Source organism: Chiloscyllium punctatum, chromosome 40 (assembly GCF_047496795.1).
Source record: "Chiloscyllium punctatum isolate Juve2018m chromosome 40, sChiPun1.3, whole genome shotgun sequence".
NCBI classification, from domain to species: Eukaryota; Metazoa; Chordata; class Chondrichthyes; order Orectolobiformes; family Hemiscylliidae; genus Chiloscyllium; species Chiloscyllium punctatum.
Window position 1 is genome coordinate 39,611,866 of NC_092778.1, and position 26,203 is coordinate 39,638,068.

The following is a 26,203-nucleotide window of genomic DNA, read 5'->3' on the forward strand; positions in this document are numbered from 1 at the left end:
TCTTTGTCAAAAGTTGGCAGTACATCAAAATTACGCAACATGCCTTTCCAAGTTTTGATGAACTAATTATTTTATGTTAAATAAAATCTGCAAGAATAAGTACCTGATCATCTGAAATGCAAAGTTTAAAAAAATTGTTAGTAACACCACTACGAGTGGGTACTGTGTGTAAACAATCTATTGTCCTGGCTTGAGCTTGTTCACAATACTTCTGCAGATTTCCCTAACCTATCTGGGCCACTGATTTGGGATCATCAATTCTGAGTAATGTTTGGCAAAATACTGAAAGGTCACATACGCAGATACAATTCTGGTCATAAATATCACAGATCTTTTTATTGGGTGGAAATACTTTGTTAATCTTTACTATCTGCTGTCACCGCCAATTTTGATGTCTATACCATGACATAATGAGCTTTACTATCAAAGCAGAACTAGAATAGAGGAGTAGAAGGATGGGAAGGAACAGGAGGTCTTGGTGTTCATGTGCAAGCTGGAGTATAGATTGGATGTACAAATGGTTGAAATAAACATGGATTGGAAGAGAATTAAGAAAAGAGATAGAGAGAAGAGCGAGAATTAAACTAAAGTGGCACATCTCAAGCAGTGGAATGGAAAAGAGGCTAAGTGAGGAATGGTGCAGGAGACCAAAGAGCAGGTTTGACCATTAGACAAACAGGAGGCAGGCTGAGGACAGACGGAGAGGATTAAGTTGGGAAAAAGATGGCAAATTGGGATATTGAGATCAAGGTAAATGACCTGAATGGGGACAGCAATGCAGAGGGACAGACATTGTATTTGAAATGGAGCAGAAGGTCAGAGATTGGCTTGGGGAGTAATATTTACTGTAAACTTTACTTTAGTTCTAGCCTGACCATTAAAAGTCTATTTGTTCCTGCAGAACTTTATTTTAAGGAAATATAGATCAAAGCCATTTGCAGACTGAACTGCAAGTTATCTCTGGCTCGTCAAATGAAACACTTCTGTACTTCGATTTGATTGAACCAATTTAAACAGAAACTGTGATATAGTAAAATGACTTTTAAAATGAGAGTAGCATGTCTTGATATTACAAAATAAATCTTTTTAAAATGATGCGGTACTAATTAATTAAACATACAAATCTTTGTATGTGCCAGTTGAATGTGATGCTCACTAGCTGGTAATTTTTGATTTGGGTTTCCCAGTATAGCAGGATCACAGTAGAATTGGTCAGCAAGGCAGGGCATCAGCATAATCCGATTGCAAGGTTAAAACTGAAGCCAGCTGTACTTCGATGGTAATGTGAACTTACGTTTTTAGGCAACTGTCTGACCAATTTTCACTTGTCTGACTGTGTCATGTCTCTGGTGCTTGTATCTAACAGCAGGGTGTAAGTAACAGCCTCCATGCTGCATATTGCAGTTTGAAAAACACATTTTATAAAAGCAGTGCTTAGGTGCAAGCAATCAATCCCTCTGCAGTGATTGTGAATGCCTTTTCTTTAAATCTCTTCACATTTATTGTAAATCTGGATTGTCTGTACAAACCACAATCAAGTGCAGCTGTGGTGCAGACAAGAGAAATGTCAGAGGATTCAATTCTATCTGTGAAATAATGAAGTTTGGGTGCATTCTCCAGATGGAATTCTTGGACATGATGTAGGAAATGTGATTCAGAAAAATTCCTACCTTCATCCTCTCAGGTTATTGCTGGGGGTGCCAAGTAATTCAAGCAGAAAATGTTAACTTTTTAAAGCATTTAGTCAATGTGATTGTTCCAATCTCATTAAAAAGCGACAGTTGCCTACAAATCTATGCAGGTTATTTGGCCTAAACCTTTCCTTGGTGGCTGAGGGATTTTTGCCCTCTTGACTCTCATGCAGATTTTACAGATCAAGATTCTGCCTGTGTTCTGTGGGCTCAGGATACCATCTGAGGTCCAAAATGGCATTTGTGATGCACTTGTCATCTCCTGACTGAAAATGCTGAAGTCTGCAAGTAATGGCATGTGCTGAAGATGTCAGCTCTGACTCCAAATGTTTTGTTCAGACCCGTGGTTCCTGTACATAACTGTAGGACAGGAAGAGCGACGAGAAGCATTACTAAGGAGAGCAAGCTGCTTGAAAGAGGAGGAGGAAGAAGAAGAAGAAGAAGGACTCTCAGCAGTACTCCATATCCGCCATAATTTTTATCGGGGAAGTATCCAAGTTTAACCCAGCCTGAGGAAAAATGTTCCTGAACTCTCTACTTCACTAGGGAAATGTTCGTTGAAATGTGTCAGCTGTTGCAGCAAGCTGCCCCAGAGTGGGGGAGGGGGGGGGGGAGGTTGGGGGGGCGGGGGGGGAACTGCTATTGCCTGCAAAGGTGACTGTTACCATGACCTTTCAAATATTGGGCTCATTCCAGAATGGTGCAGACGATATTTACAATATCTCCTAGGTGATTGTCCACGGTTACATTAGGGCGTTCACTGTGTTCTGTTCAGAAAGGGACAAAATCAACTTAATACAAACAACTGCTGGAGTGCACAAAAAAAAATTCCATTTAATGTGCCACTGTGAAGGGTCTCTGTAGTGTTTGGCAAAGTGTGTTCCAAGATTTGCTGTGATAAGCAGCATCCTGTGCAACAGTGCCATCATGAGGGCATAGCCCTCACAATGGGCAAAGCAGGAGGAGGCAGTGAACACATGCCTTTTGGGGCCTGGCTGTTCATGATTGATGCAGTGCTGGTGAAAGCCATCCTAATTCATCATCTACCAACAGTCCCAAACCTTAGCTTCCCTCTGTTTCCAACCTCATGGCTGCAATACCACCAGAAAAGCTGCCACGGGGCAATTATTCAGAACTCAATAATCAGAACCTTTCCATATTCCATTCAAAAGGCACATAATCCCTTGTGCATTCGCCATGCTTGTTTTCTGTGTGTCTTTTGCCTGTGCTACTGCTTCTGTGTAGTGCTAACCCAGTGGCTGCAACATGGCAGCTGTAAAGCTATCGACATTGCACATGGTCCTGCAGAATGACCTTGAGCAGGTTTGGCTATGCAAAACCCAATATTGATGTTAACAGTCTGGGCTGTCTAATGGGCAACTGCAACGGGAATTGGAAGAGTTACAGTGCTGGGAGGATGGTGCTGTCATCCTTGCAAACTGTTATCTGCCATTATGTCAACAGTAAGGTAAGGTTACATGATTTCAGTTTCCCCAAATCACACAGACTTTGTGTATTTTCTGCCTGTATTCTGAATTAAGCTCAACTGCTGGCTGTTAGAAAATGAAAGGGACATTAATCACAGGCCTCAGTGCTGTTCCTGGCCCCTGGCCTTGCCTATGGCTCCAAACCCCACTACCACTGGCTCTCTGAAGTTCCAAGCTGCAGTTATTGGGTGCTGATGTAGCATTGTCTCCCAGGTCCTGGCCATCAAATGCTGCATCTGTGTTTGATCTGCAAGTATTCCTGCAGAATTGGCTGCTATTTTCATGTTGAAATGGATGGGCATCAAATCTTTGTGCAACACCCTGTGCCAACTTAGTGCCAGGCACCTCTCTGTTCCTTTAGTGGCCACAGGTTTTCTGATAGGCCCAAGCATTTCAACGTGCAACATTTTCCAAAGTGAAGTCTGCAGAAGAAATCATGGACATCATTGCGCTCTGGTTAACTGGCACCTCAGTTACCCCAGCTGCTGATACTTGTGGCTGTTGTTTATCACATGGAAATCCTATCATTGAGCAACCCTCTAGACTACACAAGGCGTCTGTATTTGGGAGAATGAGTGACAATTTCTCTTCATCATCATTGTCTTGCAGTTTGCTGACCTACTACTGGCTGTGTAGTATCCTTGGTTTCCTGAAATGTGACAGACATGGGTATAAAGGAGTGTTGAGGGAAGGAGAGTTGGGGTCAGTGATAAATACTCACACCAGCTGCAGCTGAACCGATTGAGAAAGGAGAAGTGAGCAGATTGAGAAGGAGGATTAGATGTGAGTACACAGTCAGCTTTGATGGCTTTACTTACCCCCGCCATTGACCATGGCCTCAGTCATGCCCCCTTCAAAGATGGGACTTCCCCCATTAGGGTAAGGACGTATAGGGTAAGGACTACTATCCCCTAGTCCTTAGGTGCTGTTCCCTCGAGTTATGAGCCAACATCTACTGGAGAGAGCAAAGAATGTCAGTGGGTGTTCTAAATCTCTTTCAGTGTGTGTGCAAGATGTGAACTGTAGCTTGGGGGCCTAGAGTAACAGTAAATGCACAGATGAAACAATGAATCCAATAATAAACCACAATTGATAGTGATTATTGGTAGATGAGGTTATTCTCTGATCTTGAATATATAAGTCAAGTAACTTAACATCTTGTGGAACCAAATCTGGATCCTCGGGTTCTTTACTGTGATCACAATGGGCATCTGCCCCCATTCCTTCTCACAGTTTATCTCAAAGACCTCATGGTTCTCTGTGGATAGTACCTGCAAGAAGATCTTCAGTACTGCGATAGGAAAAATTTGATCACACTGTTGCACTATTTATCCTGCTCCAGATATCTTCCTCAGCTCTTCCATCACTTGCTGCAGCAATTGGACAACGTAAAAATAAAGTCATTTGTTGTCTGTATTGTAATAAGCAAGAAGACCTGTGATGATATTTGTGTGTTAGAGTCATAGTCAGAACAATGACAGACAAAGTGCAGTTGCCAATTAGTGACATATCCAGTCACAATAGTAAATAGCACCACAGGCACCAGCACAATTTATAAACCAACTCTATTGAGGTGAGAGGTGCATCTTCAGCATCCAGGTGGCAAACTTTTAAAAAGTTAAGTTGAATGCTGCCAAGAAGACTTTTGGTAAATTAATGAGATGAAACAGGGAATCATTTTAAGGGAGAGCTTTCACTGCATCACCCAGTGCATTAATGCCAGACCAATACCATAAACCCATGGTGCAGGTTTTTTTTCCCAATCCCACACCAACCCTTCATATAGATCACTCATACGATATTCCTGTTCTCCCACCTATCAGGGAAAGCTTGTGACAAGGGAATCAAAGTCATCATTTGATGGTAGCTTGTTGTCTCAGATGTTCTGGAACCAAGTAGCAATGCTAAAAGTCTACCTTCCATCGCCAAAGAACATTCTGGAAATGCAACATTACCGATCAATGTAGATTTAAAATGAGAATTACTTCTGACTTACCTGAAATCTTTGGTACAACCTGTAGGAGTTAAGAATCCTACAGAATACATAAACATGTTTATATCTGGGAAGGTTAGCCATTAATTTAAAAGCGCCTCACACCTTGAACATTTAGGAGATTTATTTTGAGTAACTGTGCTGCCTAGAGTGCTAAACATTTCTCGCACCCTTTCCACAGATAATCAAAATCCTCAGTAAACTCTGTCAGTATTGAAACGCTAATGAGTAAGTGAAACAAAATAATATCCTACCCTTGACCTTGAAGAATAAATAATTATTATTCAAGCTGCAGTCTGTCTCCAATAAACACAGCTGACAAGTCACACCAAGAATAACAATGACAACTTACAGTGAAACCCTAAGGCACTACACTGGAGAATTCTAAATCTAGTATTATAGAATTATAGAATCTTACAGTCTAGAAGAGGCCCTTAAGCCCATTGAGTCTGCACCAACAGAAAAAACTACCCCAGATCCGTACTGGTCAGGACTGAGGGTGGTGGTGGAGGGTTACTTTTCAGACTGGAGATCTGTGACCAGCGATATGCCACAAGGACCAGTGCTGGGTCCACTATTCATCATTTATATAAATAATTCGGATGTGAGCATAGAAGGTATGGTTAGTAAGTTTGCAGGTGACACCGAAATTGGAGGTGTAGTGAACAGTGAAGAACGTTACCTCAGAGTACAATGGAATCTTGATCAGCTGGGCCAGTGGGCCAAAGAGTGGCCGATGGAGTTTAATTTAGATAAATGTAAGGTGCTGCATTTTGGAAAAGCAAATCGGGGCAGGACTTATACCTTAATGGTAAGATCCTGGGGAGTGTTGCTGAACAAAAATATCTTGGAGTGCAGGTTCATAGTTCCTTGAAAGTTGAATTGCAGGTAGATAGGATGGTGAAGAAGGCATTTGGTATGCTTTGCCTTTATTGTTCAGAGCATTGAATATAGCAGTCGGGAGGTCATGTTGTACAGGACATTGGTTCAACCACTTTGGAGTATTACATGCAATTCTGGTATCCCTGCTACAGGAAGGAAGTTGTGAAAGGATTCAGAAAAGGTTTATGAGGAGTTGCTAGTTGAGCTATAAGGAGAGGTTGAATAGGCTGGGGCTGTCTTCTCTGGAATGTCAGAGGCTGAGGGGTGACCTTATAAACGTTTATAAAATCATGAGGGGCATGGATAGGGTAAATGGGCGAGGTCTTTTCCCCAGGGTGGGGGTGTCCAGAACTAGAAGGCATATGTTTAAGAGGAGAGGGGAAAAATATAAAAGACACCTCAGGGACAACGATTTCATGCATAGGGTGGTGCATGCACAGAATGAACTGCCAGAGGAAGTGATGGAGGCTAGTACAAGACAACATTTAAAAGGCATCTAGGTAGGTATATGAATAGAAAGAGTTTAGAGGGATATTAGTCAAATGCTGGCAAATGGTACTAGATTTATACAGGATATCTGGTCAGTGTGGACGAGTTGGACCAAAGGGTTTGTTTTTATGCTGTATACCTATATGACTCTGGTCACACTTTCCAGCATTTGGCCCATAGCTTTGAATGTTATGACATTCAATGTCCATCCAGTACTTTTTAAAGGTTGTGAGACTTCCTGCCTCAATTACCCTCCCATACTGTGCATTCCAAACTCCCAACACCCTTTGAGTGACGAAAGGTTTCTGCAAAACCTCCTATCTTTCACCTTAAAATTACATCCCTTGTTATTGACCGTTCAATTAAGGAGAACAGTTGCTTTCCATCCACCCTGTCAATGCCCCCATAACCTTATACGCCTCAACCATGTGCCCCTCAGCCTTCTTTGCTCCAAAGAAAACAATCTAAGTTTATCCAGTCTCTTTTCATAGTTAAACTGCTGCATCCCAGGCAACATCCTGGTGAATCTCCCCTATGCCCCTTCCAGTGCCGTCACACTCTCGAACAGTGCAGTGACCAGAACTGTACAAAGTACTCCAGCTGTGCCCTAAACTTAACCAGATTTTTGGACAACTCCAACATCATCTTCCTGATCTTATAATCTATATCACGATTGATAAAGCAAGTGTCCTGTATGCCGCCTTAACCAGCCTATCAAATCTGTCCTGCTGCCTTCAGGCATCTCTGGACAAGCACTCCAAGATCTCACTATTCCTGAGCTTCCTAGTGTCCTGCTATTCATTGAGTACTACCTTGATACGTTAAATGTTTCGAAGTGCATCACCTTGCACTTATCAGGATTATTCTATCTGCTGCTGATCTGCCCATCTATATCCTCCTACAACCTAAGACCTTCTTGCTCACTGTCAACCACCTGGCCAATCTTTGTGTTACCACAAATTTACTTATTATCCCTCTGATATTTTCTTCTATTTGGTTTATATTGGAAACCAGCACTGATCTCTGTGGTATATTACATTAATAACACAAACAGCATTCTACCATCAGCCTCTGTTTCCTACCATTAAGCTAGTTTTGGATATAACTTGTCAAGTTCTCCTGGATCCACGTGCTTTTACCTTTTTTTATCAATCCCCCATGTGGGACCTTGTCAAAGGCTTTATTGAAATCCACACAAGCAGCAACAACTGCACTACCCTCATCTATATGCCTGCCACCTCCTTGAAAAATTCAATCAGATTTGTTAGGCATGATTCCTTCTGACTCAGTCATGTTGACTATCCCTGATTTCCCTGCTCTATCTCAACCATCTTTCTTGAACAGTAGAACTACAGTAGCTGTCCTCCAGTCCTCTGGCACCTCCCTGAGACCAGAGAGAAGTTAAAAGTTTGGGTCAGAGCCCTTATAATTTCCTCCCTCATCTCCCACAGCAGCCTAAACCCAGTCACAGAAGGAGACATTGGCATTGATGACCGAAACCTTGGTCAAAATAAGTTTCAAGGTGTGTCTGAAACTGAAAAGGGATGATAGAGAAGCAAAGATGTTTAGGGAGGGAATTCCAGAACTTAGGGCTGAATTTTACCAAAAATCAGCTAAGTGTTAACTTTGGGGAGCTTTGTGGAGTGTTACTTTCTATGAGCTCCATCAGGTTATCTCACACCATTCTATGCAGCCATATGTCTCTGTAGCACTGCACTCATGCTTCCTTGTGGGTGACAGTACTCAGCACTGCCAGGAGCTTATGATGTGACAATCTCAACGCAGTGTTTATACAAACTATAGCAGTCTGCACCTTGGGACAGCCAGCAATGCTGTCAAATTCCACTGTTTAAGTTGCAGCATTGACATGGTCACAGGTAAACAAATGGAACAGTGTGATCTGACGCAAATTGCATCAGTAATGACCTTGATTCGTATTCTAATTGAGAGATTCCACACAGGTACGCAGTGGATCCTTGAAGCAGCCAGTTGCATACAAAGTTAGTGCAGCTGTTACCTTGATGGCCTCTGGTGGGATGGCCACCTACCCCTTAAGGTCCTGATCCAGCAGATGATAACATTCTTTGACAATATCTTGGGTCATCCTCAGTCTGCAACAGAAACAGAGAGACTCTGAGCCCCATGTATCTCCTCGGCATCTAGAGGACCTTCTGCTGTGATTTCTTCATTTGGAGACTGATCAGCTGCCACTGGAAGTTCCTGCTGGTCCTCGTCTGTCTACCATAGTTGTTCATCCTCAATTTCTCTGCATCTTCAATGTTGCCTGAATGATGATAACCCTGTGACTGGATCCACAAGTCATGGATCCAGTGAACCTGGATCCAGTGTATGAGGAATATCAGAAACAGAACATGTTCTTAGTAATGTGGGCAGCAAACATTCACATAATATATGAGTGACAGTTAAACATAGTTCTCTATGCAGTGTGGCATGGAGGATTGTGATGAGGAGAGCTACAGAAGGTGTCTATTTGAACATAGTGAACTGATTCTAATGGATGAATATAAGCCATAGCATGCAAATGTAGTCAGAGATTGTAAATACATTAGGATTACTGAAACTTTGATCCTCCTGCCACCCCTTGCATCACCCAAGAAAGGCAGCTTTACATAAGATCATTTGGCAAATACTTGCAGTCCAAGGTGAAAGTAAATCAGACATTATCCTGCAGGTACTGGATAATTGTTTGGATAGAAATAATATGCAATGGTAAGGTGAAAAGGCAGGAGACCGGAAATAGGTAATGATGCTCATTTGAAGAACTGGTAAGACTCACAATGGACTGAATGGCCGCTCTGTGCCAAAACACTTCTTTGATCCTATGATTCAGTAAAAAGTGTCAATATTTGCTCGAAACTGCAGCATTAAAATGCAAAACTGTATTCCAAGTGAGTCAGAAATGTGCTGTCATGGTGCGATGAGGCAGGTGCATGTGTGATTTCAACCTCTGAGGTAGGAGAGGGGTAGTGGTTGCCGTTCTTGGGCCATGTTTGAGGTATCAGGGAATGCTGGTCAAGGTGGAGACCCAGAGGTGTGAGTGGTGAGTTGGAACCACTGGGTATCTGCTTTCATGTCACAAATTGTCGTTGTCTAGACTCTCTCGGCCACATCGGAAAATAGCAACTCACCATCAAGAACCTAATTTTAATGATTTTCCCATATTTTATCAATGGATTGACCGTTGCCATGACATTTGGAGGCCAGGAAAATTCAACTCTTAATGTTCAGGCAGCTAAAAGGATGGTCACCAATGGTGGAGCAGTTAAAATTGGGAATGTTGAAGAGTCTAGAATTAGAGAAATACAGATATCTCAGAGGATTGTGGAAAGGGGGAAGATTATAGCCATAGAGAAAAACCAGGCTATGGAGGGATTTGGAACAAGTGAACCTTAAAATCATGACTTTGCTTAACTGGGAACTATTCAGTTGGGAGAAAGTATGGGGGAAGGTAACGGGTCTCGTGGGCTAAATGAAATTTGACCGAGCCTGGAAAGAGAGAAACTGAAGAAAGATAAGAAGAATCATGGCTGTCAGTTATTTTTATTTTATGTAACGTGCTATTTTTCTACTTCCTCTTGAAATGATTTGCAAGAAACACCTAACATTCCTTAGATATCCCTTTTGATGCCTCATTAAAACCATTACTCTCCATATTTTATACTTAGGGGTTGGTTAACTCAGTTGACTGGAGAGCTGATCTGAGTAATGCCAACAGCATGGGTTCAATTCCTGTACCCAGCTGGGGTCATCATGAAAGTCCAGCCTTCACAACATCACCTCCTACCTGAGTTGTGGTGAACCTCAGGTTAAACTCACTCCCAGTTCTCTCCCTACTAATTATTTTGTAAATTAAAATGATTAACTAATTTATGAAAGGACAGTGGGGACTTTACCTTTCTTAACTGCACTAAATCTAGCCATTCCATTTTGCCCCCTTCAGAACATAGATGCTGTGAATTTCTTTTGTGACTTCGAGGAAAGCCGGGGAAATTACTTGGTGGACGTTGATGGCAACAGGATGCTTGACCTGTACACACAGATCTCTTCAATCCCCATTGGTAAGGGCTACATTTTATACTAGAAACTCCATTCAACGGAAGAGGTACTTTTAAACCTGATACTTGTTTCTCGTTTGATTTCTTAGATAAATGTCTTCAGGTAAAATATCATTATTCACGGAGATTACAAATGGGCAAATTTGCAGGGACTTAAATCAATGATGTACCAATACCAACTGTTGAAACTTTCATATACTGTTCTTCTATCTTTGGAACATGATTGAGATTACCAATTGTGCTGAATTGTTCTCAAGGGAGTATGACTATGAGAAACCACAGTGATTTTTCTGATTAACAACTGCTGGTAACCCATTGAAATTAGCCTGTAGATTATACTGGTATAGGAGGCAGCTATAGGGTTCTGGGGCTAAAGTGTTTCTCATTTGTATTTCATTTCTTTGCACAATACTTAGAATTGCCTGCCAGCCAAATCGTGGGCTATTTAATGTTAATCTCAGTTTTAAATACTCACGTAGACCGTTAGTGACTTACCATGATCTCCTTCTAGTCTTTTAAACTAAAAAGAAATGTTCCCTTGACAGCGTACCCATCAAACACTGCCTGGACAGGAATTGCACGGTGTTAGATACAGAGTAAAGCTCCTTCCACTCGTTGAACTAAAAGTAAACTGAAAGTAAAGTTCTCTTGATTCTTACTAAAACAGGAAGTCAAAAATACTAATAATGAAGCTGTGCTGGGACACCGCTGGGAAGCTTTTATAGAACAAAACAGAAATGCACTAAATTAAAATAACAGTGTAGTGTGATGCTGCACTTCAGTCCCTGCAGTGCACACCAGCCTCTAAAGGTCTCTTACCTTACCAGTGATCATTGCATGCTCCCTCTCCAGGGACACCAAACAAAGTTGAGTTGATGAACTTTTCATCTAGGGAGCATTTTTAAATTCATGTATAGGATATGGGTGTCACCAACTAGACCATTTATTGCCCATCCCTATAGCACAACTAAGAGAAATCCACATTTCTGTGGGTCTGGAATCACCTATAGGCCAGACCAGGTAAGGGTGGCAGTTTCCCTCACTGAAGGACATTAGTTAACCAGATGGGTATTTCCCCCAACAATTCCATGGTCATCATTAGACTCTTAATTTCATATTTGTTATTGAATTCAAATTCCACCATCTGCCACCGGTCCCAGAACATTTCCTGCATCTCTGCATTAACAGTCTAGTGATAATACCACTAGGCCATCACCTCTGCTACTTTTGTTGTAGGTCTTTCCGCCCTGACACCACTAGCTGAAGTGTGAGCCACTCCATGAACATTACAAAATGGCCATCACAGCAGCTGGGAGCAGGATACAGCCCTGTCTTTCCCACCCCATTTGGATTATATCGTGTATTTCTAAATATACCCTTGCTTGTTACTGTAATTGCCAAAGATAAAGGAGAAATAAAACAATGATCAAATCTTATAACAAGCTCTGAACTGGCAAATATCCCGCTAAGACTAATCACTGGCTGTGAAAAGTCGACTGCTGCAGCCTCCTGAAATAGTTATGATCAGAGTTGACAGCCTGAATCCAAATACTAAATCCTATGGCAGGTGCAAAATATGTTTTTTTCTAAACATGTGTTTAACAAAACTGAGAGTATTTAAATATGTCCAAACTCACCATTTCTGTCAATCTTAGTACTTGGTTAAAAACACTCAAATTCTTCATTTGAGTCAATTCCATTTTTATTTAGAGAATGCAAACCTCTGAAGCCAAGTGATAACCTCCTCATTGGCAGAGTCTAACGTAATCCATTAAGGGTCTGTTGTACATTATTGTTTGTGTCTTTCCACAAGTCTATGAGGGGTTTGCACTGAGTCCTGGTGGTGGAGGGTTGGATGCACAGAGACCCTGGGATTTTTGTACCAGTTGAATACGAATGTTAACATGAGGTTTTTCTCATTCTCATGGAAATCTGTCCAAACTTTGTGAAGAAAATCTGTTTTCACACCAATATCCCACACAGTTCATGACAGACAAGTAACATTAACTTTCTATAGAGTATAACTTTCTATAAAGTAGACCATATTCAGTTTCTGAATTTTGGAATTCCTGATGGATCATTTTTTTCAACTATTCATCTATCAACCTAAGCAGCACCATCAGTCTGTAACTGCCCATAATCATCAGTGTCATTCAGTCTGTCATTATTCTGCAAATAAACAAAATAACTAATTAAATTCAAATCTTAAATAAAAATCCAAGATATAATAAAGTTCAACACCATCTCTCTTCATCCAAAATAAAATATTGATTGGAAAATGTTATAAGCAATGTGGTCTGTGGCAAGATCTGTGTTACAATCAGATAAGATGATCCCTTTGCCCAAACTGCATGAGATTCTCCCTTAGGCAGAGACAAGTTCTCAATTGACACTGTGTTGCTTGTTAACAACCCCACGTGTCACAAACAGCAATCTTACCAAACCTGCGGTTGGAAAACTCAACATGAAATTCAGTGAGGCACAGCAGGTGGGAGAGATGAGAAGAAGGGCTTGTGGGGCCCACAGCTGACATTCATGTACATGCTTTGACTTTTTCATAAAGGCTTGCTTGTCTCTGAGCTTGTTAATGAAATTCCTCATCACCAGGAACACAGGGTCATCTCCTGCCAGGGTCTGAGCAGGTACCTCCTGTCTGATTGCTGATAGCCTGGGGTGTTTATCCCTCAGCCATCCGTGCAACTGTCGATGTGAGTTTTTCAGCAGTCTCCTGTTCAACACCCCCTTCATCTATTGAGCCCACTGACATTTTGGTGATATCACTGGTGGGGAGTCTCATCCTTGCAATGGTTCCTCCATGCCTTGAATGGCGTCTTACTCTTGAAAAGACTGAGGAGGTCTCCCTCAAGGACATGGTTGCCTCTTGGCTCATATCCATGGCACACTGACTGGAAACTGCAAAAGGCAGAAAGTGTCACAGCCAATGGTTAGAGATGGCAACCACGACAGATCGCTGTGTACCTGGAGAAAGTCAGCATTTCAGTATTACTACAAGCTGTACTTATTCAGTGACAGGAACATGGATGTCAATACACTTCCACAAGACCCAGTCTTCTCCAGCTAGGGCAAGTATCCTCTCTCCATGAGGGAAAGGACTCTGAATTAGAACCTTTCCACCAGTTCATCTTCAATTGGTCAGTTGCTAGAATGACATTATGGGCAGAAAATGGAAAGTGAATCAGTCTGCATTCTATGCTGTGATAATCATGTAAACTTTGGGTTCTACACAAGTGAAGGTGGCACATCTGTTAGTCGTGTTGTACATGGTGTTTGAGAGAGTGAAAGGGCAGTGTAGAGGGTTATTAAGGTGGGAAGATTGGGGGTTAAGAGAAGTGAGTAAGGGAAGATGTTGCATGCAACAAAGAATGTGGCAGAGCAGAAGCCTTGGTGGGAGTCAAGTGTAGTAGCAGAAAAAAAAAGTGAATGTGAGGTAGTACAAAAATAAGTATGGCACTTACCATTGTAGCAGAGAAAAGGTCATTGATCTTCTTGAGACACTGCTGTTCAGCCCTCCAAACCCTGGGCAGGGTACTGACCTGGGTGGCAATACCTGACCAGGCAAACATCGTGCGGTGGTGCATGCTCCTCTGTCTGTCCTACAGGGAGAGGACAGCTGTCCTGAGCATGATCCCATCAATCAGGACCTTCAGGTCTCATCAGAGAAATTCAGGGCCACATTCCCCTGTCCAGTCACCAGCCACGAGCAAGGTACATGCCAGCATTCCTGCAGGTGCGAGCTCTTGCAGATGGTGCAGCCACAAGGAATGCTGGTATCTTGATGAATGTGCGATGAGTGGAAAGCTCTTGTAAGAGTGCATAGTAAGATGGATCAGAGGCACCATGTGATATGCAGCATTGGATCAGCAACAGCAACTAACTTGATGTGTTTGGTAAGACAGGATGAGAAAACTCATCCTGCCTCACTCCTCCAAATCTGACAAGAATTTTACTGAGCCAAACGAAAATTAAGATTCCATCCGATGTCATAAGACTTTCGTTACACAATCCTGAAATTTTGCTTGATTAGCACTGCATAGAATGCAGAATTGATTTATTTTCCATTTTGTACAGATGAGTGGAATCCTGCTGGAATTCACTCTCTCAGCCTCATACTGAATAATTTAAATAATTATTAAATTATTTAGTAACTTTACTGATGTAAAAATCAAGAGATATTTATTTTGATCTTGAAATTCAAATCTTTGACTTTGACTACATTAACTTTGACTCAAAATATTTTATATCCCATAGTTCTGTTTTTTGCCACTATGTAGTGTACAATAGATAAGATATTCACCCAGAAATTGCAAAGTGTACAGCAGATGTTTGAACAAATCAGGCAGCATCATCATCTGATGGATCTGGTGGAACTCTAAACAACAATTTCTGCTACTGAAAGCGCACATCTGGTTCAAGCTAAAAATAGGATTTCTTTGCTCCAAGTTGACAATTAAAAGTCAAATCAATTTGTTTTCAGTCCTGGTTATTTGAGGAGTGTGAATGGTGTATTCTTTGGATAAAGTGTAACGTATGCCGATTGATAAGCAACTCCTTGAATTTAATATTCTCATCAGTTTGCACATCCTTCCAATTGCCTCACCTCACTCTATCTCTGCAATCTTCTCCAACGCCAGTGACAGACGTTTATCTTGACCACACCAAGATATCTGTACTCCTCCATTTCTGTCCTGAAGCCAGAGGTTTGCTGTAACTTTACTGTGTATGAAAATGTTCATTTTAGTTCACTCAGGATAAAATCGATAACATTTCATTTAAACATGCAAACAACATACAGGAATGATAAAGGGAATTCTGCACGCACTGTCACCTGTTGTCTGTTTTTAAAATGATCTCCACACTTTTTTTAATTCACTAGTGGGACATGGGTGTTGCAGGCTGGTGAGCAATTATTACCTGTCTGTAGTTGCCCTTGAGAAGGTGATGGTGAGATGCCTTCTTGAACCATTACAGTCCACATGCTGTAGGAAGACACACAATGTCATTCGCAATGGATTCCAGGACTTTGAAGTAACAGCAATATATTTCCAAGTCAAAATGGTGAGTGGCTTGGAAGGGAATTTTCAAATGGTGATGTTCCCATGTATCTGCTGCCTGCAGTGGAAGTGGGCATGGGTTTAGAAAGTGCTGTCTAAGGATCGTTAGTGAATTTCTACAGTGAATCTTGTAGACAGTACAAACTGGTGCTACTGAGCGTCAGTGGTGATGCTAATCAAGCGGACAGCTTTGTCCTGGAAGGTGTTAAGCTTTTTGAGTATTCTTAGAGCTCATCCAGGCATGTGGGAAATATTCCAACACTTGTGCCTTGGAGTTGATGGACAGGCTTTGGGAGTCAGGAGATGAGTTATCTGCCACAGTATTCTTAGCCTCTGACTTGCTCTTGACACCATTGTGTTTATGTGATGATTCCATTTGGGTTTCTGGTCAATGGTAATCCCAAGAATGTTGGTAATAGGGTGTTTAGTGATAGTAGCACCATTGAATACCATGGGACAGTGGTTAGATTGTCTCTTATTGGAGATAAGATAAAAACAATGACTGCAGATGCTGAAAACCAAATACTGGATTAGTGGTGCTGGAAGAGCACAGCAGTTCAGGCAGCATCCAACGAGCAGCGAAATCGACGTTTCGGGCAAAAGCCCTTCATCAGGAATGATGAAGATGGAGATGATCATTGTCTGGCAATGCATGTGGCATGAACGTTAGTTTCCTCTTGTCCACCCAAGCCTGGATATTGTCCAGGTATTACTGCATTTGAACACGGACTGCTTCAGTATCTGAAGAGTTATGAATGTTACTGAACATTATGCAATCATCAGTGAACATCCTCACTTCTGACCTAATGATAGAGGGAAGGTCATTGAAGCAGCTGAAGATGGTTGGGCCTAGGACACTACCCTAAGAACTCCAACAGAGGTGTTCTGGAGATGAGATGACTGACCTCTAACAACCACAACAGTCTTCTTCTGTGCTAGGTATGACTTCAACCACTGGAGAGTTTGCCCCCTAATACTCATTAATTCCAGTTTTGCTAGGGCTCCTTGATACCACACCCAGTCAAATGCAGTCTTGATATCAAGGGCTGTTACTCTCAACTCACATCTAGAATTCAGTTGTTTCACCCATGTTTGAACTAAGGGCGGTTTGAACCAATGCAACGAGGTCAGGAGCTGAGTAGAACTGGCAGAACCCAAACCGGGCATCACTAAGCAAAAAAAATCCCACAGTAGCCCAGTGAGTAAATGCAGTATGTAATGTGCTATTGAGCCAAGAATTCAGCATTGTTCCTTGGTGGTCAGACTTGCCAAATGATCTCAACTGTGTGAATAGAACGTAAAAGTTAGTTGCAGTATCATTTTGTTGAATGGGGAAAATCTGCTTAGGTTCTTGCATTTACTTATTATCTACATGTCCACTGCTAGTATATGTGCATGAATATAGGATTCAAGGTGATTGAATTCATGCATTTTCTTTTAAAAATTAAAATGACAGGATAGATACTATAAGCTGAACATTCTTATGTAACTTAGACTAACTGAATCTGATAGGTGATGCTTCCAGTTTGTTATGTAATTTTAATCAGCTAGAAATGTTTTCAAATTTTACAGCATAATAGTTCCAGTTTCATGGATTGTTAAATAGAAAAGTCACCAGTGAAAGAGTAGGCAGTGACAATAAAAATAAAATCACTCACGCATCACAACTCAATGAGAGAGGACATGGTACACTGCACCAGAAGAAAAACACAGGAGAGAGCAGTGTTTAACATTAGGCTGGACTACAGAGAGGAAAACAGAGCATTGATAGACAAATGTTAGGCATTTGGCAATATTAAATATTATGTATTCAGCTCCAGTATAATAAAGCACGGCAGGCCTTTTGATAGATAATGCAACAAGCTGTTGTATGTTTCAATGCACTTTGTGTAGAGTTTGGAGTTTAGTCATTGGTGGACTTATTCTGTTTCATCAGGTTGAATTCCTAATTACTACACACCTAAATCCAGCATAAAATTAAATAGAATATCTTACTGTACTGTTATTTCTCCCACAGATATAGAACGTTGTACTTTTCATGGTCATAATTAGTTGGCAAAGTGAAGCAGTTATAAATGTGATTCTTTTCTTTGGTAGTTATTGGCTTCACAAACATTACTCAACCAAGGTGAAAGTTCCTTCAGGCTGTCAGGTTTGCCTGATTTTCTTTTCTGGACTTACATCACATATTAGCCATGATCCCATTGAATGATAGGCTCGAGCTATCCCTCTCAAAAGTGGAACATGCTAACTGAAGATGAAGTAAAGAGACTCGTGAAGCTGAGTTAAATGATTGCATAAGCTAGCTTGCCAAAGTTAAAACACAGTTGTTGAATCCAACAGTAGAGCTATGAGATTGCAGTGCAATGTTGCAACATTATACCTCCAGCTGTAGTCCAGTATTTTCCATAAGAAGAAAAGGTGGTCAAGATTCCCACTTAAAGGATAAGCACCAGCGTATGAACTAGGAGATTAATCCTTTCAGTTATATTCAATAAGATCATAACTGATCCCTGTTTGTATTTTGAATTCCAAATTCATATATACATCAAATAGTTTTTGACTCCCTTACCTAACAAGGCTCTGCGACAATAATATAAAACTGCAGATACTGGAGATCTGAATCTTATCTACCTCTGCATTGAAGATGTTCAGTGACACCTTTGTCACCATCATCTAAAGTCACACAAGCCTTGAATAGAATACTCTGTACATCTCCTTTCTGAAATGGAGACCTCTAATTTTTAAATACTGCCCCCGCCCCCAGTTCTGTACTGCCTCAAGAAAAAACAAGCATTCCATGTTCACCTTATCAAGACTGATCAGGATCTCACATTTCAATAGAGTCACCTCTCTTTCTAAACTCCAGTTGGAATAAATCCTATTGGTCTGACGTTTTCTCATAACATAATCTATTCATAGAATCTAGAACTGTAAAACATAGGAATGGGCCGTTTGGCCTACGATGTTGTACTAAACATGATGCCAAATTAAATTTACCCCTTTTGCCTGCCCTCGTTCCATATCCCTCCATTCCTTGCATATTCATGCACTTATCTAAAAGTTCCTTAACCTCCCCTATCGTATCTGCCTCCACTACCACCTCTGGCAGCACGTTCCAGGTGTTCCAGCTATTAATCCAGTAAACCTCCTCTGTATTAACGGGAAATGGAAGAGGAGGGATCAAAGGAGGCAGAGGATTGGATTACTGTCAAAAGCAGGAAGAGGAAACCTCTCAAGGGCCCCAAAGCCACCCAGCGAAGGGGGAAGCGACACCTACACGACGAGGATACAGGCAGCTCTTCCGACGGTGAGGACGGGCGCAAGGAGGGTCGTCACCAGAGGAAGAGACAGAGCGCCGTGGAGAAAAAGGAGGGCAGCACTGCCCAAGCAGGAAAAGACGATCCCTCTGAGGGGACGGGTAAAGGCCTCCCCCCACCCGGTGACAACCAAGAGGTACCCACCGGCCCACAGCTCCAGGTAACTCGGAGCAGCGGTCCTGTGACAGCCCCGCTGTCAGATGGAGAACTGGACTGTGCGGACCCTGGGCCTGACCCGAAGACACCAGCGCAGGTAAATGGCTCCAGCGTGGAGCCGGACAGCTACCTCAGCCCTGGGAAGGTCTAGCAGTTTGCCGTCACCACGAGGATGCACACAGCCACCCCAGAGGGGCAAGACAGCAGCAAATGGACACTGTTAACCTTGTAAACTGTTAAAATGGGGTTAAAAATTGCCAGCATCAATGTGCGTAGCATCAAATCGGCTACGCGATGTGTTTCTACGATGGCCTTCCTGGCCAACATTAAAGTCAACATCCTGTTTCTGCAGGAGTGTGGGATACCGCACCTCAGCAGCTACAGGAGATGTTCAAGCTTGTGGGCCGTCAGTTTGGTCGGGGGACAACGATAGCCGCGTCTCCGGCCTGGATATCCCGTTGTGAGGAGCAACTTCCCCATCTCCGAGGTTAAGGAGGTAGTGGGCAGGCGCCTCCTCGTCACCGACGTCATGTACAGGAATGCTCCCCTGAGACTGATTGATTAATGTGTACGCCCCAGTGGGTAAGAGCGAATGGTTGGCCGTCCTGCAGCAGCTTCCACTGTTGCTGGCTTCGTCCAGGCCGGTCATTCTGGCCGGAGACTTCAACTATATCATTGATGCAGATGGACGATCTGGCGGGGGGGACAGTAAACTGGACGCCATGTCCAGAGCCCTGATGGACACGGTAAAAGATGCCAAGCTGCACGACATCTTCAGCACCCCTGCAGATGGAGCGTAGCGAAGATATATCTGGTCATGGGCAGACGGATAGATTACCTGTTTGTGTCCCGAACGCTCTCAGTCAGAACCACCGACACCAAGCCGCTGTTCTTCTCTGACCGACTGTCACCTACAGGACGAGCAGCGGGCTGATAAGGGAATGTGGAAGCTGAACACAAAGCTGTTGACCCCGGGAAACTTTAAGGAGCTCAAGAGGGACTACGCAGGTTGGAGAACCGTGAAGCCCCTCTTTGAGTCCCCAGCGGACTGGTGGGAAACAGTAAAAGGGAACATCAAGAGGTTCTTCATCCTCAACGGTATTCAGGAGGCTACAGAGAGGCGGGCAAAACTGTCCCAGCTCCAGGAAAGTATGCAGAACCTGCTCCTGCTGCACACGATGGGGGTCGATGTCACGGAGGACCTCAAGGAGGTGAAGGGCCAGCAAGACTCGCTCTTTGCCTCGGAGGCCTCCAAAATAATCTTCCGGTCCAGGGTCCGCTCGGTGGAGCAGGACGAGACATGCTCACGTTTCTTCTTCCAGAAGGTGCACAAAGAGAGCTCCTGAAGGAAGCCTGAAGCCTGAAGGAAGAAGATGGCTCCATAACGTCATCTCAGGCTGACGTCATGAGGATCAGCAAATCCTTCTATGCCAGTCTGTATGATGCAAAGCCAACTGACAGTGCGGCCTCCCAGTCTTTCCTGTCCTCTATCACGGAGGTCTTAGACGACAGAACACGCGAGAGACTGGACCAGCCACTATCTCTGGACGAGCTGACCAAGGCCCTCGAGTCCTTCGAAAAGAATAAAACTCCCGGAAGCGACGGCTTACCGGTCGAGCTCTATTCTGCTCTGTGGGACTTGATTGGCCAGGACCTGCTGGAGGTATATGTCAATATGCTTCAGGCAGGTACCATGAGTGAATCCATGAGGAAAGGCATCATCACCCTCATCTACAAGCGGAAGGGGGAGAGGGAGGAAATTAGAAATTGGAGACCAATCTCACTGTTGAATGCGGATTACAAAATTCTGTCAAAGGTAATCGCCAACCGGGTCAGATCTGCTCTGGGGTTGGTCATTCACCCTGACCAAACCTGTGCTGTACCAGGCAGGAAGATTGCTGAGAGTCTCGCACCCCTCAGGGATACGATCGCCTATGTCCAGGACAGAGGGTTGGATACCTGCCTGATTAGCCTGGACCAGGAGAAAGCCTTTGACAGGATATCGCATATGTATATGAGAGATGTTCTCTCCAAAATGGGCTTTGGGGAGGGAATCTGCAATTCGATCAGACTGCTGTACACCAACATTGTCAGTGCAGCCTCAATCAATGGGTGGGAATCAGATAGCTTCCCAGTCAGATCTGGAGTCAGGCAGGGCTGCCCCCTCTCTCCTGCCTTGTTTGTGTGCTGCATAGAGCCATTTGCCGAGTCCATCAGGAAGGATGCGAGCCTGAGAGGGGTGACTAATACTGGCAGCGGGGGCCTGCAGGTTAAGGCCTCCCTGTACATGGATGATGTCGCCATTTTCTGCTCAGATCCACTGTCTGTGCGCAGACTCATGTGCATATGTGACCAGTTCGAACGGGCCTCGGGGGCCAAGGTAAACCGAGGCAAGAGCAAGGCCATGCTCTTCGGGAACTGGGCCGACCAACCCTCAATCCCCTTCATCATCAGGACCGACCACCTGAAGGTGCTGGGTATTTGGTTCGGGGGGGCTGGAGTGTGCGCCAAGTCTGGGGAGGAGCGTATCAGCAAAGTGAGGCAGAAACTGGGCAGATGGAAGCTACGGTCGCTCTCCATAGCGGGAAAAAACCTGGTCATCAGGTGTGAGGCACTGTCATTGCTGTTATACGTGGCACAGGTCTGGCCTATTCCCAGAACCTGTGCCGCTGCAGTCACCCGGGCCATCTTCCAGTTTATATGGAGGTCAAAGATGGACCGGGTCCAAAGGGACTCGCTGTACAAAGATCTGGGCAACGGGGGAAAACATACATCCAATGCCACCCTCACCCTGATGGCCACCTTTGTGTGTGGCTACATCAAACTGTGCGTGGAGCCCCGGTACGCTAACACCAAGTGTCACTACGTACTGAGGTTCTACCTGTCCCCGGTGTTGTGAAGGATGGGCCTGGCCTCGCTGCCGCGGAACACTCCGAGTAGTTGGACCATTCCATATCACCTGTCCTTCGTGGAGAAGTTTATGAAGAAAAACACCTTTGACCATAAGTCCATCAGGAAGTGGTCAGCACGTAGTGTCCTTGAGACCCTTCGGGAAAAGGAGAGAGTGGATCCTATCGAGCAGTTCCCTGAGCAGACTGTCAAAGCCATTTGGCAGAATGCCTCATCGCCAGAACTTTCCAACAAGCACCAAGACATGGCTTGGCTAGTGGTGAGAAGGGCTCTGCCTGTTAGATCCTTTATGCAGGCCCAGAATCTCAGCCGCTGCCCTCGAAGCAGCTGTGGGGGGGGAACGAGACTGTCACACACCTCCTTCTGGAATGTGCCTACGCAGAAGAAGTCTGGAGAGGAATGCAGTGGTGTTTGTCGAGGTTCATCCCGAGCAGCGCCGTGATGCAGGACTCCGTGCTGTACGATCTGTTCCCCAGAACGCACACCGAGACAAACATCAACTGTGCCTGGAGGATCATCAACTCGGTGAAGGACGCTCTCTGGGTGGTCCAAAACCTGTTGATCTTCCAGCTGAAGGAGTTGACCCCGACTGAGTGTTGCAGACTGGCACATTCCAAGGTCCAGGACTACGTGTTGAGGGACGCGCTGAAACTTGGGGCAGCTGCCGCCAAGGCGCGGTGGGGAAAGACCACCGTGTAACATCTGCCTGCCTAATGAAGAGCAGGGGGCCCGGTCATTTGGGCTCTGCTGACGCCTCAGCTAAAAATGTAATCGTACAGACCTGTAAATAGGAATGATTACTCTGTTTCGGTATGCAAACAAATGGAATGATTACATATGTGTGGCATGTCCAGTTGTATAGATCATCAAAGTATTTATGAATAAAGCATATTTTTGAAATAAAAAAACCTCCTCTGTATTAACTCCAATTCATTTACATTCTACCTGAAATAAGGAGATCAAAGCTGCACACGGTCTTATCAATGCCTTACAACATTCTTACCTTTGTGTTCAGTTCTTCTAATACGAGATAGCATTCCATTAGCCTTTTCAATTATTTGCTGTGTCTACGTACAGGTACTAATTTTTGTGATTCATTCACTAGAACACCAAGATCCCCTGCAACTCTGCAGTCATACAGCATTTTTATTCTTGCCAAAGTAAACAACTTCAGATTTGTTTGCACTCCATCTTCCAGACTTTTCTCCACTCACTCAATCTGTCCACATCTGTCTCCACCCTTCATATGTCCTCTTCAACAAAACATACTTTCCTATCAACCTTTGTGTTGTGCGCACATTTAGTCACAATGCCTTCTCTCCCCTCATCCATTAATTGCTATAAATTGGAAAAAGCTGAGGCCCAACATTGACCTTTGCAAGACTCCATGACAAATCCTGCCAATCAGAAAAAAAGACCTGTCCTACTCTGTGCATTCTGTGGAACAGCCAATCTTTATCCATGCTAATATGCTCGGCCCTACTATGAGCTCTGACTTTGCTAAGTAACCTTTTATGTGACACCTTGGCAAATGCCGTCAGGAGATGCAAGTACAGTAGCTCTACAGGCTTCCCTTTATCCGTAATGTATGTTACTCCTTCAAAGAACTCTAGTAAATTGGTTAAACATTATTCTGCTTTTACAAGACCATGTCGACTCTTTCTGATTACCTTGAATTTTCTGAATGCCCAGTTATAACCTCCCAACTGATTAATTATAACATCTTCCCCATGACAGACCTCAAGCTAACTCATCTATAGTTTCCTGTTTGGTAACCTCTTTTAAGAGGAGAAAGTGAGGACTGCAGAAGCTGGAGATCAGAGAGTGTTGCTGGAAAAGCACAGCAGGTCAGGCAGCATCCGAGGAGCAGGAGGATCGACGTTTCGGGCATAAGCCCTTCATCAGGATTTTTCCAGCACCATACTCACCACAACCTCTTTTAACAACCGAAGTGAAGTCCATCAGGCCTAGGGTCTTGACAGCTTGAAGCACTCCATCCGTTTACTCTGTATTGCTTCACTATTGATGGTAATTTCGCTCCATTTCCCTCATGATTTAGAACATTTCCTGGAATGTTTTTTGCATCCTCTAGAGTGAAGACAGAAGCAAAATATTTATTCATTTTACCTGCTATCAGATCATATACATTTATTTCAATGTGTGTTATCAATTTGTTTATATTTATGAATGCTTGTTGAGATTCAAAGCCTTGCGGTTCATCTTTTTTTGTTAAAAATCACGCAACACCAGGTTATAGTCCCAACAGGTTTATTGGGAAGTGCAAGCTTTCCGAGCACTGCTCCTTCATCAGGTAGTTAGTGGGCTACATTGCATCAGTTGTATGAAACTTTGATCTTTATTGTAAATTCTGTGTCCTATGATCCTGCCCCCTAGCGGGATCCAAATTACAAATAATTACAAATAATCTGCTGGACTGTAACCGCGAATTGTGTGATTTTAACTTGGTCCACACCAGTCCAGCAGCAGTACTTCCACCTCATCTTTTTGTTACCTTTGTAACATCTAGTCTTGACTGCTAGAGCATTTTTACGTGAATTCTCACTGTTCCTTCCTACCGTTCTCTGACTTTCATTCCCAAAACTATTATTTTGCTCTACCGCTTTAACTCTATCCCTGATCTGTATCCTCTATCTAGGCTTCATCCCTAATCTTCATGGATTAGTTTAAAGCCCTCTCTATAACCCTAGTGATGAGACTCACTGGGAACCTGTATGGTTCAGGCTGACTGTCTCAACAGTACACTCTCCATTTTCCCCACTACTCTCAGCAATACCCAATGAACCAGAACCCCCTTATCCCTCACTTATCGTTGAGCTACATGTTTATTTCACTAATTTTATGTGTCCTTTGCCAGAAGGCATTTGGCTGAGGTAACAATCCAGAGATTCTTCCCATCTCTCTCCAAGTTTCTGACCAGCCCTGAGCAGATATCCGAGCATTGGCTCTAAGTAGGCAACGTAGCCTTCATGTTTTGGTTGCCCAGAATACAATCCCCCTCACCATATTATCCTCTCCTACCACCACGTGATCCTTTTTCTTTCCTCCAATTGAATGGCTTCCTGTACCAAACTACCATGGTCAGTGAGCTCATCCATTCTCACTCCTATCCAAACAAGAACCTTAAAATAGACATTTGAAAAAGCTGCTGTTCCTATAACTCCAGCCCCCTGGGCCCCCTTGCTTGTCTCACGGACGTCACATCCTCATTTCCTTGTACACTGATTAAGTCAGGAGACCCTACCCTAAGGGGTGTGACTGCCTCCTGGTGCATGATATCAAGATAACTTTCTCCCTCCTTGATGTTTCCCAATGAGTTGGAGGCTGAACTACAGACATTAACTCCAACTGAAGCTCCGAGGCGTGAAACATTTTCAATAGATCTGTTTGCCATGGATCATAATGGCAGCCAGGAGCTCCTACATGCTGTGGCAGTGGCACATCACCTGTCTTGCCTGTGTTTCATTAATTTAACCACTTAAATAATTTATTAAATTAGTCATTCCTTTTTAATAAATGTAAATATTATTAACCCTACCTTCAATTCTTGCACTGTTTTGAATCTTAAGAATAGAATAGGCCATAACTACTTAATTGATGCTCAACACTATATATTCACAAAGTAGTATAGTAAGAACCATTTCCAAACTGCCTGTCCTCTACCTCTCCAAATCCTCTTCTTGTTTGTTCTTCTAATTAATATTGACTATCTCCAGGTCTCCCTCACTCCATTTTCTAACTGTGTCATAGTATATTCAATATCGCCCCTGCAGTGATTGTAATGAGGTCAGCCAAGTGACCTCATGAATATGAGCTCCCTGGTTGCGGCTGTTAATGTGGTCCAATCAGGGAGCCGGGCTGACAGATAAGAACAGGAGTATCAGACATCCTATTCACTCTGCGAACTGTAAAGGACTCTCCATGTGAAAACAAAGGATGACTCTGCTTGGTCTCCGATCCATCACTTATGATTGTTTGTCTAACCCCACTACACCTCACCACTCCAACTTCCATTCTGTCTTGTGATCATTGCCAGTGAATGTGCCTAACTGCTGGGTGAGTAACAGAATATGGGAGGGATGGCAAGGTCCTTTTTTTTAATTCAGCAG

General features: G+C 43.4%; 1 protein-coding gene across 2 annotated transcripts in view; it reads left to right on the forward strand.

The window, feature by feature from the left end:
* Positions 1-26,203, forward strand: part of abat (4-aminobutyrate aminotransferase) — a 174,267-nt gene that overhangs the window by 85,275 nt on the left and 62,789 nt on the right. For both annotated transcript variants that reach the window (XM_072559591.1, XM_072559592.1), the window contains exon 5: positions 10,504-10,621. In XM_072559591.1, the coding sequence (XP_072415692.1) occupies positions 10,504-10,621 (118 nt within the window). The remainder of the gene's footprint in view (positions 1-10,503; positions 10,622-26,203) is intronic.